Source organism: Stegodyphus dumicola, chromosome 10 (assembly GCF_044657685.1).
Source record: "Stegodyphus dumicola isolate Sdum_Otavi_A_Nest chromosome 10, ASM4465768v1".
Classification (NCBI taxonomy): domain Eukaryota; kingdom Metazoa; phylum Arthropoda; class Arachnida; order Araneae; family Eresidae; genus Stegodyphus; species Stegodyphus dumicola.
Window position 1 is genome coordinate 19,814,792 of NC_140777.1, and position 15,776 is coordinate 19,830,567.

General features: G+C 30.1%; 1 protein-coding gene across 3 annotated transcripts in view; it reads left to right on the forward strand.

The window, feature by feature from the left end:
• LOC118204177 (uncharacterized) overlaps positions 1 to 15,776 on the forward strand; it is a 39,159-nt gene that overhangs the window by 17,624 nt on the left and 5,759 nt on the right. For 2 of the 3 annotated variants that reach the window (XM_085824699.1, XM_085824698.1), the window contains exons 2-3: positions 3,414 to 3,577; positions 11,952 to 13,025. In XM_085824699.1, the coding sequence (XP_085680825.1) occupies positions 3,509 to 3,577; positions 11,952 to 13,025 (1,143 nt within the window). In that variant the 5' untranslated portion in view covers positions 3,414 to 3,508. Of the gene's footprint in view, positions 1 to 3,413; positions 3,580 to 11,951; positions 13,026 to 15,776 lie in introns of those variants that run through there. The other variant, XM_085824700.1, reaches the window with a different exon arrangement.

Below are 15,776 nucleotides of genomic sequence, written 5' to 3' on the forward strand. Positions count from 1 at the left end.
AACTCTGCTACAGCAACCCTCTATTTTTTATTTATTTATTTTTGCCGCAAGTAAAGACATGTTTTTTTTCTTTTTATTTACTGAACCCTTTTTCCAACAATCTACTAGCCGAATTACACTTATGCTAGAAATTTTATGTAACAAAACTGCTTAATCATGAAAAATATTAACTGCAAAATTGAGAAAAAGTGCAAAATCGCAAACTCCTTGCGCATTTTTCAGAAGAGCACATACGCATAAACTATTTACACGTCGACTTATTTTTACTTAAAAAAACATCCCAGAATTGCACAAAAATGGCATTGCGCACACTCTTAACTTTATCCATCTACACTGCTATTTTCTCATAAATTAAAAAAATTTGCACGAAAATGCAAAAAAATTCTGTGAATCTTCAAACTCGGTAAAAAGCACATATATGAAATTACCTGATCATGAAAAAGTATATACCCTTTCCAAGGATGAACATTTCCACGTATAAAATAAATAAAATATCCAAAAACTTTTACCTCTAAATTATCTATTATATTATAAACGTCACCAACGAATTCATACCGCAAACGTTACAAATGGTTACAAATACTTAGTGTCAAATATTTAAATTACTTCCATGCACATTTACTTCAACTGAAACGTATACCAAATTCCTACAAACATAAAATTCACAAAATAACTATCATTTAATTAAAATATCACTAAACCATGTACACGTCGACTTATTTTTACTTAAAAAAACATCCCAAAATTGCACAAAAATGGCATTGCGCACACTCTTCACTATATCCATGTACACTCCTTTTTTCTCATAAATTAGAAAAATTTCACGAAAATGCATGAAAATACTCAACGTATTCTACTGAAACGTATTCCAAAATACTACAAACATATAACTCACAAAATCACAATCATTAAATTAAAATATAATTAAATAAAAAAGCTAAGACACAATAACACGCCGAATAAATACTAATTCAGAAGTCAAACAACAAAATTTATCTTATCTTTATTAATCTTATTTTAGGAGATTATAAAAATTCTGTTGTCATTTCCTTTTTTCCATCAGTTAGCTATAAAGTTGCACATATTTTGCAGAAATTTAACTTTCGGGTTGTTTACTCTCCCATCAATAAAATTCCAACTTCTATACTCAAGGACCCCATTCCGGATATGAATTCCTGGGGTATTTATAGGATTCCTTGCCAGTGCGGTTTAATTTACATTGGCCAAACTAAGAGAGCCTTAAAATTTCGCGTCAAAGAACATGAGGCATATGTTAGAAAAAAGGAAACACAGAAGTCTTCTGTTGCTCAACATTGTTGGTCCGAAAATCACACTTTCAATTTTTCTGCTGCCAAAATTATTCAAAAAACATCTTCCATTGGAGAACTGGATTTTCTAGAGGCATTTCACATTCATAAAAATCTTTCTGTTCTAGTTAACGATCCTAATTCTAATCCAAATTTGCCTGTGAAAATTTTGTAAATTAACGCTGATTTTTGTTGTTTGACTTCTGAATTAAAAAAGCTACTTAAAATATAAATAAGCACATACATTAAATTAATTAAAATTAGATTACAATCCTAATTACTTTAAACTAAATCATTGCTAATAACAATTTTCCAATAATACCATATTAATTTATTTACTCCTTACATTTAGAACAATGCATAAAAATAATATCTTCAAATGATTAAAAGTACTAACTTACCTAATCTTCAGAATCTTCATTACGTGGCACGCACACTTCCACTATTTCACACAACACACAGTGAAGCTTAATACAAAATAATATACTACTACAGTTTTCCAAATTCTTCCCCTTTTCCGATTAAAGAACTGTAATTCGTCCATTAATGTCACATGACATATCTCATGATCTCTCATTTCCCTCACACAAAATAATGCGTAATCGGATTAAGTACTTCTCACATTATTACCAAAGTCCTAGGTAGTAACCTTTATCGCCTCCAAAATGTCGCCAAACTACCAGTACCATATTCCAAAGATCAGCCTTAGAAGAACTTTGAAACTGAAAATGCTGCATTTGCTTTACAATATATACAAGTTAGAAATTCGAAATTATATTTTTTGTTTCTCCTGGCCAGGGATAAGCTACAGAGTGAATTTATATTCATTATTCGTTAAAATACTCACAAATATTTCTGCAAATTTATTTTATTTGATCATAATTTCTACAAAAACTAGGCAAATTAATAGTGAATTTGGAGCATGAATCTAAAGCAGCTTATTCGGGTGAAAAACAGCCTATTGGCAACAATGAGGAGAGCTTGTCTCTGCACCTGTGTATTGCTTTATTGCATCTTACTCAACAAATTAGGAAAAAATAAATAAAGAAAATCTGTGAATATCTATGACTACCTGTTATTAGAAGAAATAGCCTCCAGAAAAGACAAGTGTATAAAAGTAAAATGGATTCAAAGTAGATTTTTAGGTGATGTTTGTACATGTCTTGCATGGCTCAAAAGCAATTAGTCGTAGAATGTTGAAATTTTGTATATGAGACTGCTGTAACATCTAATTGTGTGTGTCACTTTTTTTTATTGCAACTGTAATGCCAAAAGTATGTGTATACAGTATTACAAAAAAAAAAAAAAAAAAAAAGTGTTTTTTTTTTAAAACAAAAATATCCTATATGTATAATATACATACACACCTTATCCAGCATAAAAGTCCATATCCAGCCTTTGCTATTGTTGGAGGTAGACAAATATTTTGGATTATACAAGTATTTTAGATGATAAAAATATTCATGTATTCATGTTTTGGAAATTTTAAATTTGAAAAAAAAAAATTAATTTGGGACAAAAAGGAACTTTTAATGCCATCTCATGGTTTCCATACTTGTATTTGGTAAATTTTTATACTTGTAATGAAAATATAAAAAATACAGAAAGTTTTATTTTCATACAACAGAAATTGACCGGTATATTTAATTTTAAAATTTAAAATTTTTTATGTCAACTTCCCTCGGGGTATCGGTTAGTCAAGTGAGAATAATTCGAGGACATAAATTTAAATGAAGTGCAGCAAAAAGTGTGTATAATTTAATAGGTATACAAGGAAGTCCTATTATGTCCACATCAGACTTTTTTTAAATTGTATTTCAATTTTAAGGCATTCACCGTCTGCAATTTGTATTTCATTTATCCTTTTTAGTTCAAAGCTTGTTCATAAATACTTATTTCTCTTATGAATTTTGTCTTGTATGCTATAGTTTAATACTTTAATCTCAATTTTTATTAATAGTGAGTATTTTCAAAAATATGTTTTGGTGAGTAATAGTTTGTTTGCATAAATTACATATATAAATAATAATATTGATATTTATTTAAGATATTGTGAGAAAATGTAATTTTTATTTTAGTGTAATAATTTTTTGTTTTAATTTTCAGAGAGGGGCTATTCAGCTAATCTGATAAAATTGTTTGGGCTAAGAGAACTCAAACCAGAGTATATAGACTTTTTGATAAACAGACATCTCAAGGAGATGGATTTCAGAAGATTCAAACATCATTCTTGGGAGCAACTCACAGAGAAAGTTAAAAAAATTGCTAAGGTGTAATATTTCTATATTTCTTTTTCTTGCTGTAAGCTATTTCTATAAAAAGATCACTTCAGAAATTTACACATACATAAATATATGGTACTTATGTATTAGCACAATCACCTTAGTAGAAATTGTTAAATTTTCATAATGAGCAAAACTGTGGCAAACAAACCCATAACAGTTCTTCAATTTTAATAAGTAATGGTGTGGTTTTCATATATTTCTTGTTGTATTCCAAGTTCCAGCAGTTTTTGTTGACAAATGATGATATTTCTTATTCTTAAACTCAGTTTCAAAATGTGCATTTGTGAGATTTGCTCACAACAAAATAAGTTGTGGCAAAATTTTTGCAGGACATAGTATTTTATCACTAACTCACTCAGTTACTTTGAATCTCTTCCTAAAGCAATCACTGCCAAATTTGCGCTAGAACAAAAGAAACAAAATCTTTCCTGTAAGTTTAGTGATATATTTTCCAGAATAATTATATAATTGAAACATAAATTATATAAGTGGTAACATGTATATATGTAATAAATAATTTTGTAATGAAGTCCTCATCCATTGTTTCCTGTTAAAAAAATCTGCCAGACACAAGTGGTTGTGCTAATATGTTATTATATATATATATATACATGTGTAGACAAAAAGGTTAAATTTCTTACTTTTTTGTCTATAATTGGTTCATTTTTCAGCAGCATTTTGCTCAGAAATAACATTGAGATATTTTTGTTTAAAAAAAAAAAAATTGTGATACTGTAATATGTGTAGATACAGTATTACAAAATTACATACATACACATATACATCACAACTTAAAATTTAAGAAACAGATTGAATTAAAAGTACCCTTTAACCTATAACAAAGTAAGATTCACATTGCTAAGATATTTAAAAATATTTTTAAAAAGTTAAATTATTAGTTAAAAAAATTAAATAAATGTTTTAAAAGTTAAAATTCAAGTATTATGAATATTATAATTATTCATATTTTAACACTTCAGTTCGACTTCTCAGGAGGTGATAATTTAAAACATTAAATCCTGAACAATTAAGGAGTACTGATTTCATGTTTCATATACATATATATGTAATAAGATGGAGTAGGCTGCAACAGAGTGATGATGGTTCTCTGCTTTATATTCTGGGGAGACTTTATTGCATAGTTAGAAAGATGACACTTAGAGGAAAGACTTGTAGACAGATGTGGCCGAACTGAATATAACTTTTATTCGTCGATAGGAACTAATTATCAAAAACTTATTTTTATTACATATGATCATGGGCACAATACACACCCTACAACTTGATATGGAGTATCACATTTTAGATAATAACAGTTAGTAGCATGACAAAGCAAATGCAGTGAAGTAGTATCACCAAGAGAAGGTTTTGATTTAAGTTAGAAAGGTTTCAGTTTAACTGGATAACTAAAATATGTAAATCAAAATTATAATTAACCACTAGTTTAATTATAATTTTGATTTACATATTTTTTTCACCTTACATGTATGAGTTGTTCCAGGAATGTATAATGAAAGAGAAAAAAGGTACTTATATATTACTTATGGGGTGCAAGCTGATGATTTTTTTTTAAACAATCCCAAACTTTGAATATTTATCATAAGTAGGCAAACATTCTGAATATATCCAAAGAAAAAACATTTTAAGATACAAACTTAATTATTGAATAAGGATTATATGATATATTAAAAAAATAAAACACTAAGCATTTTTTCAAAGACCTTTAATTTTTTAGGGCTATTCTTCATTCCATATACACAACAATCTGTTTTAGCTTTAAAAAAAAAAAAAAAAAAAACAGATAATTGCACAAATTTGGTATTGCTCACTGGCTATCTACCAGACTCATTATTGTTCTCTTTGGTTGATTTTACACTGCAAAAAAATGTATTCCTGCTGAACTTTGACTGCAGTTTCTTCCACTGCTCGCAAATTCTACGGGTCGTATTTTAAAATGAAGCTGAAGGCTTAAAATGTCATGATTTAGCTATAAAAGCCATTGAAACTTAAAATACAAAAAAAAAAATAATAATAATTGTTTGAAGAATGTTCATGTGAACTGTTGCCGGTGTCTGGCACATTCTGTAAATTTAATAAATACTAAGGTGGTTTTGAATAATACGGAAGCACCAAGAAAAATAAATTTAAATAGTTTTTACAAGATTACAGGAAAGTTGTTCTTTTTTTCAATTTTTTAACATTTTCTGCCTTTATTATATTAGTCTTTGTCAGTCACAATCAAGCTGGAAAGTAGTTGCATGTAAATCAAATGTAAGATATTTTAAAAACCCCATATGCATGTTTCATCAACATTTAGAATAGAATTATGTTTATCATTTCATAAAAAATAATTATTTGTCAAATAAAATTAATTGTACTACATTTAATGATTTAATACTTGAAAGTGTTACTACTTATGTGTATAAAGCTATAAGTATCACATATACTTGTGCTTGAGAGTAAGAGAATAATTATGTTTTTTCTAGTTTTTCAAAAAATACCTAACCAAAACTGGAAAGTATGGAGTTAAATAATAATGCAGTAACTCTGATTGATGTTTGTTACAGTTTCAATAAATTTCATACACAGTGCAGTTTAATTAATAATGGCCAATGTTAGATAATGGACTTAAGTGTAGAATCATTGACAGATTGGAGGCAAGACATTTCAGAGTGCAAAACAGCTGTATGTAATGCAGTTTATGAAAATAGTTTCAGGAGACTGGATGTATGTCCAGAACACTGGAAAAGAGTACCGAAAAGCCACATTGCCCAATTAAGATCATTATTTTACATTTTAGTCAAGTGCCAGAAGATTACTACAGCCACACAGCTCTTTCATGAGTTATCTGCTACTCCTAAAACTTTAGTTTTAGGAATTATTGTGTCTTAAAGGTTTCATTAAATAGTTTTTTTTATTAGAAGACCCACTGTGTGCATACTTTGACTAGAAGACTGCTATCTAACTTCAGGGGACCCAAGGACTTGTAGGAATTAGTCTAGATTTAGCCTAAACACTGATTATCAATATGACTTCATCTAGAGACTATTTAGGATCTGATAATATTCTTCCACCATTCGGGAAACGGGCCGCTGCATTGGTGTAGGCATCATGGTCTGAGAAGACATCATGTTGGATGGTCACATATTACTTTAAATGTGAAGCTTCCTGATTGCCCAGAGCTATAGAAAGAAATGAGATATACTTGCTTTGTTATGTACTTTTTAGGCATGACAGTCAGAGCCAGATTCAGACTTGATAAGGCCCTAAGCTATTTGAGATATAATGCCCTTTATAAGTCTGTTATAATATATTTTAGTACTATTTATACCATATTTTTTTTTCGGAGGGGGGAGCCGAAGCTTGTGTAGCTTATATGTAAATCCAGCCCTGATGAAGTACTCACTTACATAAGACTGAATTGGTGGATGAATGGTAGTAAGTAAGAATGTCTCACAGGTAAACTGGTCAGCCTGATCTACAGATGTCTCAGTTGATCATGTCTGGGAATGCACATAAAAAAATAACTGCGATTCATGAACTACTTTTAAGAATCGTCCTTTAACTGCTGTAATCCAGAAGTTGGCTGCCTGTCACAGTAACAGTCCTGTCAGTTATGCTGTCACACCTGTGCCTCTGTTAGAGGTCACCATACCCCTTATAAGCATCATTTTAAGCATCTGATTATGTGATGCAGTCACAGTGGCAGTTTCCTTGCCATTGCCCTATCCTGTGTATAGCATTAGCATGTAGAAAACAGTGAGCATATCTTTGATAAGCATAGATAGCGATATCAATTATAGCATATGTAGGAATACTGAAGAATTGCAGATGAAGTAGAAACTTGAGTAGAAGAGAGTCCAAAATAGTAAAATTTCATCAGTAGAGTAGATGAAGAGAAAGCCTTTATTTCCAAATCATACCTCCCGAGAGTCCGTTGCAATATCGATGGCTGTGGTGGTGAAACTGTACTTCAGATTAAGAGAGGAGTATCTTCTCAGCTGATATATAGGAGCAAGAGGATTGGATAGGAGAGAAGACAGTGCAGTTTATATATTTGTAGGCAATAAAATGTGGATAGAGATTGAGAGCCATACAATTTAAGGATTGAGAAAACCAAAACATGGGGAAAGGGCTAACAATAAACATTCATTAATCATTAAATTAAGTAAAAAATAAGAGAATTATGAAGCTTAGGCAACAACAAAAACAAAAAAAAAAAATCAAGAAATTAGTTCAGTACTCTTAAGTAGTGCACCAGATTTTCTGGTATTATTTACCTCATTGTAATCATAGCCTAAATTAGACTGCTGCTATTATTCATCTTTGAGATCTTACTGAAGAACTCCTTTTCAATTTTAGCCATATAATTTCTCAGTATGTATGATTCTATATTCTTTGTGGATTGCAGCATTACAAATAAACCAATGGCATTTTGTGATCTGTTTCAGGGTGATATTTGTATTTTATTCATATACAGTCAAAAGTCGTTAATCCAGACTCGTCGGGACTTTGGCAATTCCGGATTATAGATCCTCAGTTTAAATCTGGTAAGATGGCATGCAGAAATTACAAAATTAAAAATATGAAATCGTAATTTATGAAATAAAGAACAATTATGATCTAAAGGGTATCAAAATTTACAAAAAAAAAAACTTAATATTTGTTTGTTTACTTTATTAAACATTTCTTTCAATGTAAGTTGTTTAAGTTGCTTCATTTCATGTGACAATACTTTCTCTTTAATTCTATTAAATAATTTCTTGTTTAGTTACAAAGTTCCACTGTTCAAGTCCTATAATTGCTGTGCCGAGAATACCGACTAATTTGTCAATCGAAATGTTTTCATTTTCAATAAACTTTCTGTCACTTTCTTCACTATCCGAAGCGAATTATAATGACGAGGAACTTTTTAAATCATATCAAAGACGAAGTACATCGAGATGAAATACTACATTTAGTAAGGAATTATAAGCCAAATAAAATAAAAACATCTGCCCTGAAGATAAGGATAGTGCTGACAGATGAACTTCCAATTCATTGCGCGCCCTGGCATTTCTTCCCCTGCCGCAGAGCAGCGTGAAATTGATAAACAGATTTCGGATTTCAAAACATACTTTCGCTTTGTAGATCCTTTACATATTAGTAAATATATATCGGAAATTCTATTTGACATAATCGAAAGTTCAAGCTTACTTTTATAAAATTGCTCTAACAGTCTGCAAAAAATACTAAGCCGGATCCAATTGGAAGATTAAGGAACAATGCAATCTGCAACATTAACTGAATTAGATAATTTTAGCTTAGCTTATACCGTCCGTTATACATAAAACGCGCATGCGTAAACGTATTATGCGCTTGTGCACATGCATATTCGCAGCCATAAATGTCTTACGCGCACGCATAAACGTCTGCGACGCATGCGCAGAAAGTTCGTGGCTTTGAGGTCCGGATTATGGGTGTCCGATTTAACGACTTTTGACTGTATTCATTATTGGCAAAAGCCCATACAGGACATGCATAAGTGATAATGGGATGCAGCATGACCTAATAATGCCAGTTGCTCATAAAAGTAACTTATTTTCTGTGATAAAATGGAGTTCTGAGAAATTAAGGAGAAGAGTTTGTTTTTAGCGTTTTGGAATTTAATAATTACTAGTGTATTTTTTGATAGAACAAATTTTATTCTCCCTAGAATGAAACAGTTTGATATTTTCTCCTCCATTTCTATTTACATATAAATATATATATGTATATTGTTAGTATTATCATTCAGTTTGATTTCATAAGTATTTCTTTGCTAGTGTAGCTTAATTAAATTATCATAACTAATTAATATCACCTGAACTTCGGTTAACAGACACTCTACTTTAGCAGACCCTCGCAGAAATGGGCAGTTCTTTATGCATGATAAACTAGATACTTGAAATTAGAGCCCATTTAGTTGCTAATAATGGACAAAAGTTTTATTCTGTAAGAGTTTCCTTTACCTTATTAGGATTGTTTAAAGTGTAAAAACACTATCTTTTACATATTTTCCTGCCAAGCATTTTAAAAAAACAAAACATTTTGCCATACAGTGTGATTTATTGCCAATAATATAAAAGCATGACATCACAAGGATCTCATAAGAACTTTGTTTTGGCTTTATGTAATGACGATCAACAGCAAGTCTGTTTAGTTTTTATAAAGGATCTAAGCTAACTGCTATTTCTCTTTTGTATTTGAAGGGGGGATAAAAATTAAAATTTTGGACTTGCCTTAAATTAAATTAAAATTAAAATTTTGGACTTATAAAACAGCATGTAGTGGAATATTTTCAAAATTATGGGAATGGTTATATTTTAGTTATGGGGCTAATATGCATATTTAAAACAGTAAAAGATTCTAGGGTTTGGCAATTTTGGCACAATTGTATGACACTACTTAGAATTTTGTTCAAGTAATTTATGTTGCACTTAGTTCAAAAAGAAAATGACCACTATTTTAAATGCCCGTAGGGAATTCTGCCCATAAGAATGATTAGCATAAATTTTAATAAAGTTGTTTGTCTTATAATTTCAAAGCTAAGTTTATTTAACTCTTTTCTATTGTTAAGTATCAGTCAAAAGTTAAGTCATTAAAAAGCCATCTCTTACTAACTAACTAAAAAGAGAATGACCTTTTCCTTCAGATTTCCATAAGATGTTGCTTTAAGTTTGTTCCTTGTTCTAGTAGTTGATGTTTTGTAAAAATGATACTTGCAAGTCTGACAGGATATCCACCAATTTTTGTGGTTGGCAGGAAAAAAGAATAGAAAGTAAGGGACGGAAAAGATTCTTCTAAGCAGGTTTTCTTTAGTGATTAGTGTTTCTTCAATGATTCTTCTTATGCTTGCTTTTAATGCAATTACAGTTATTAAAAATTAAATGTTAGAAGGAATATTATATATATATTCTGATGTCGCATTATTAAATGGTCACTAATTTGTGTGATTGTTAATGAAGGCAGTTCCCCCACCAGTATGTAAGGATTCAAATCCCTAGTAAGACACTGACATTTAGAACTCTGGGTTCTATCTGGGTTCTTCAAAAGGTTTCCGAAATGCATCTCATTAAAAAATATATCCATTTTAAAAGTTTTGTTGAGACTGGTAATGGGGAAAGAAGAGTACAAGATTTTTACTGATCATTCTGTGGAGTACCTCAGTCAAAATTGGATTAACATTTTGCAGAAAGCATATTGCCAGTGGTGGTGCTTAAGTCCTTGCCCAATAAATGAATGCCTCTGTTTACCCACTCATAATTCTTCATGGACTGCTGGGATACAGGTAACAGTATTAAAGACTATTAATTTCCTAAAAGTGAATATTTTATCACCAAAGCAACTTAAAAAATGAAAAATATGATTTGTAAAAATCACTTTAACTCTGAAACTAAACGAATACATTTCTTTTACCATTAAAATACCTTTTACTATTCACATGAGAAATATAATCTTGATGTTAAAATATATGCATTTTCCCCCTCCCCTTCCCAGATTTAATTAAGCTTTAATGATCCTAAGTTAATTTGTAGCATTTCTTTTTCTTTATATCTATCTCTGCGTAGAAATTATATTTCAAAATAAGCAAATGTATAAAATTTAAGTCATTTTTTAGGAAATAATTCTAAATAATCACATAAAAATGCCATTTATTCAAACAATTACTCTTGTTACTTATATAAAATTAAAGTTAAGATTTGTTGTGAATATAAGGCTTTGAAAAATATGTCTTTAAGTTTTACTTCTCAGATATTTATTTTAGATATATAATTGGATTACAGCACTTTAATTCAAATGTGGAATTTCATAAAAAAGTTGAGAAGAGTTCTGGAAAAATAAAAACCAGTGTTTTACTTAGTTCTTGTCTTAGTACTGTGAAATAAAAATTTTATTTAGAAAATTATTAATTATCCTTTATTAATTAAAAAAATTTTAGTAGAGCTTAGTATAAGTTTAGTAATGAATATTGCTTTAAGTCAGAACCATTAATTGAAATAGCTTCTGCTTATCTTCTATCTAAACTTGTTCAAAATAGTCTTCAGTTAAAGATTTTGTGAGCATGAGAAAATAGCATTATGTCAGTAAATTTATTCTTCGTTATCTTGGCTAATTTTGTATTTCAAGATTACAGAACGTTTTGCTTTAAAAAATATGAGCATTTTTTTTTTTTTTTTTTTTTTTTTTACCTTATGAAATGGGAGCATACAATGGTCAATGAGAAATTTTGCACTAGTTATTTATAGTAGCCTTCCTTATTGTGTGAAAAAATCTTTTTTGTTCTTAAATACCACTTTGCAGATCTGTCTAATCTTTCTGAAATTTCTGTCTTTTGTAGGGTCTTGAGAAGGTATATTTGGAAAGGAAAATGGTCTGTGAAAGTCCCCAAAAAACTAAAGAAATTATACAACTGTTACAAAATGTGAAATATCTAAATATACCATTTGGATGTGAAGATGAAACTATACAAATTATTTCCAAATGTTGTTTAAATCTTAAAGAATTGCATGTTGGGTATGTGGGCATTGCTAGCGATGAGAGAGAGAGATGGCTCTTTGAAGCTAGATTTAGGTCTCCAGGTCCTCGTTTGCGTTGGTTGATGCGTATCAGTCGTTCAGAGATTAAAACAGACACTGTTGCATGCATTCTTAAAAACATATCGTCTCTGGAAATTTTTAATTACTTCTATTTGTCACGGGTGTTCCTAGCTATGCATTATTATGATATTGTTGATAATAAATTGGCCACGGTTAAAAAGTATTCTTTAACAGAACTTGATTTCAGGAGTTCAACTCCATATGAAATTGATTTACTTCTAGCTATATGCACTGTTCTCTGCCCAAACGTGAGAAGGTTGTCTGTTGGAGTAGCTTGGCAAGAACATCTACATTTATGTCTTCAGTTTTCTAAACTACAGTGTTTAACTATGCATACATTCTCTAATCGGGATCGAATAATTCTAGATGACTTTTTAAAACTAAAAGGAAATGATTTAATTTCATTGGATATCAGAGGACACTTTTCAGTTTCTATTCCAGTTTTAATAAAGAATTGTCAAAAATTAAAAAAACTGCGTATGAAAATTGTTGACGATCGATGCGTGTTTACAGAGTGCATGCCAACTTTAAAGGATATGAAAGGTGTTACTGTACAAAGTACAAAAAAAGTGTGCCTCCCAACTTTAAAGCATTTGAACGAGTTGATTATTTACACTTCTGAGACTGCTACACCATTAACTACAGAAGCTGTTTGTTTGATTTTGAATTCCAGCCCAAACATAGAATATATGTGCATATTATATGGTGAAATCTCTGATTCTAAGCTAAAGAAAACACTTTTGGATTATTGCGAATTAAATACTTTAAAATATTTGTATTTAGGTTTTTCAGGTATAGATGTAAGCTTCTTACAGGTAATTCTTAAATCGTGCACATCTCTTCAGAAATTAAATGTTCGTTTTTGTAAAAATATATATGAAGAAGAATTTTTGATTTTACGCCAAACTGCATCTACTGCCAAAAATAAACCTCAAATCATTTGGTATGATTTTGAAAGATGTATGAATGAATGCGATATATATTCAACTGAAGATAATTTTGGTGAAGACCTTTGAGGTTTATTTCTGTTATATTTTATAAATTCAGAGTACATATTTTATTTTCCTTATAAAAATATTTTATACTTGTAAGTTTTTAATGTAATAATTTTCTTTATATATATGTATATATATATATTATTTAAATTAAATTATTTTATCTTTTTATTATACTTGTTTATAAAATAGAATACCCCTTATGATTAATGCAGAAGAAATGTGCAAAATGATTAAATTATTTGTATAGTAAGAGCTAGGTTTTGTAACCATTATTGTCAGAATTATGTTTTTGAATTCTTTATCTTTCTTATTTTTTTACTAAAAGCAGGTATTAAATAATTTTTTTTAAATTTCTATTTATTCATATCCCAGCAGCCTATAAATCAAGAATGTAATGATGATATCTAATATTTATTGTGTTGTCCAGCCCTGATGACAGTACTCACTTACATAAGACTGAATTGGTGGATGAATGGTAGTAAGTAAAAATGTCTCACGGGTAAATTGGTCAGCCTGATCTACAGATGTCTCAGTTGATCATGTCTGGGAATGCACATAAAAAAATAACTGCAATTCATGAACTACTTTCAAGAATCGTCCTTTAAGTGCTGTAATCCAGGAGTTGGCTGCCTATCACAGTAACAGTCCTGTCAGTTACGCTGTCACACCTGTGCCTCTGTTAGAGGTCACCATACCCCTTATAAGCATCTGATTATGTGATGCAGTCACAGTGGCAGTTTCCTTGCCATTGCCCTATCCTGTGTATAGCATTAGCATGTAGAAAACAGTGAGCATATCTTTGATAAGCATAGATAGCGATATCAATTATAGCATATGTAGGAATACTGAAGAATTGCAGATGAAGTAGAAACTTGAGTAGAAGAGAGTCCAAAATAGTAAAATTTCATCAGTAGAGTAGATGAAGAGAAAGCCTTTATTTCCAAATCATACCTCCCGAGAGTCCGTTGCAATATCAATGGCTGTGGTGGTGAAACTGTACTTCAGATTAAGAGACGAGTATCTGTTCAGCTGATATATAGGAGCTAGAGGATTGGATAGGAGAGAAGACAGTGCAATTTATATATCTGTAGGCAATAAAATTTGGATGGAGATTGAGAGCCATACAATTTAGAGATTGAGAAAACCAAAACATGGGGAAAGGGCTAACAATAAACATTCATTAATCATTAAATTAAGTAAAAAATAAGAGAATTATGAAGCTTAGGCAACAACAAAAACAAACAAAAAAAAAAAAAAAATATCAAGAAATTAGTTCAGTACTCTAAGTAGTGCACCATATTTTCTGGTATTATTTACCTCATTGTAATCATAGCCTAAATTAGACTGCTGCTATTATTCATCTTTGAGATGTTACTGAAGAACCCCTTTTCAATTTTGGCCATATAATTTCTTAGTATGTACGATTCTATATTCTTTGTGGATACAGCATTACGAATAAACCAATGGCATTTTGTGATCTGTTTCAGGGTGATATTTGTATTTTATTCATATATTCATTATTGGCAAAAGCCCATACAGGACATGCATAAGTGATAATGGGATGCAGCATGAACTAATAATGCCAGTTGCTCATAAAAGTAACTTATTTTCTGTGATAAAATGGAGTTCTGAGAAATTAAGGAGAAGAGTTTGTTTTTAGCATTTTGGAATTTAATAATTACTAGTGTATTTTTTGATAGAACAAATTTTATTCTCCCTAGAGTGAAACAGTTTGATATTTTCTCCTCCATTTCTTACTATTTACATATAAATATATATATGTATATTGTTAGTATTATCATTCAGTTTGATTTCATAAGTATTTCTTTGCTAGTGTAGCTTAATTAAATTATCATAACTAATTAAAATCACCTGAACTTCGGTTAACAGACACTCTACTTTAGCAGACCCTCGCAGAAATGGGCAGTTCTTTATGCATGATAAACTAGATACTTGAAATTAGAGCCTATTTAGTTGCTAATAATGGACAAAAGTTTTATTCTGTAAGAGTTTCCTTTACCTTATTAGGATTGTTTAAAGTGTAAAAACACTATCTTTTACATATTTTCCTGCCAAGCATTTTAAAAAAACAAAACATTTTGCCATACAGTGTGATTTATTGCCAATAATATAAAAGCATGACATCACAAGGATCTCATAAGAACTTTGTTTTGGCTTTATGTAATGACGATCAACAGCAAGTCTGTTTAGTTTTTATAAAGGATCTAAGCTAACTGCTATTTCTCTTTTGTATTTGAAGGGGGGATAAAAATTAAAATTTTGGACTTGCCTGTTATAAAACAGCATGTAGTGGAATATTTTCAAAATTATGGGAATGGTTATATTTTAGTTATGGGGCTAATATGCATATTTAAAACAGTAAAAGATTCTAGGGTTTGGCAATTTTGGCACAATTGTATGACACTACTTAGAATTTTGTTCAAGTAATTTATGTTGCACTTAGTTCAAAAAGAAAATGACCACTATTTTAAATGCCCGTAGGGAATTCTGCACATAAGAGTGATTAGCATAAATTTTAATAAAGTTGTTTGTCACATAATTTCAAAG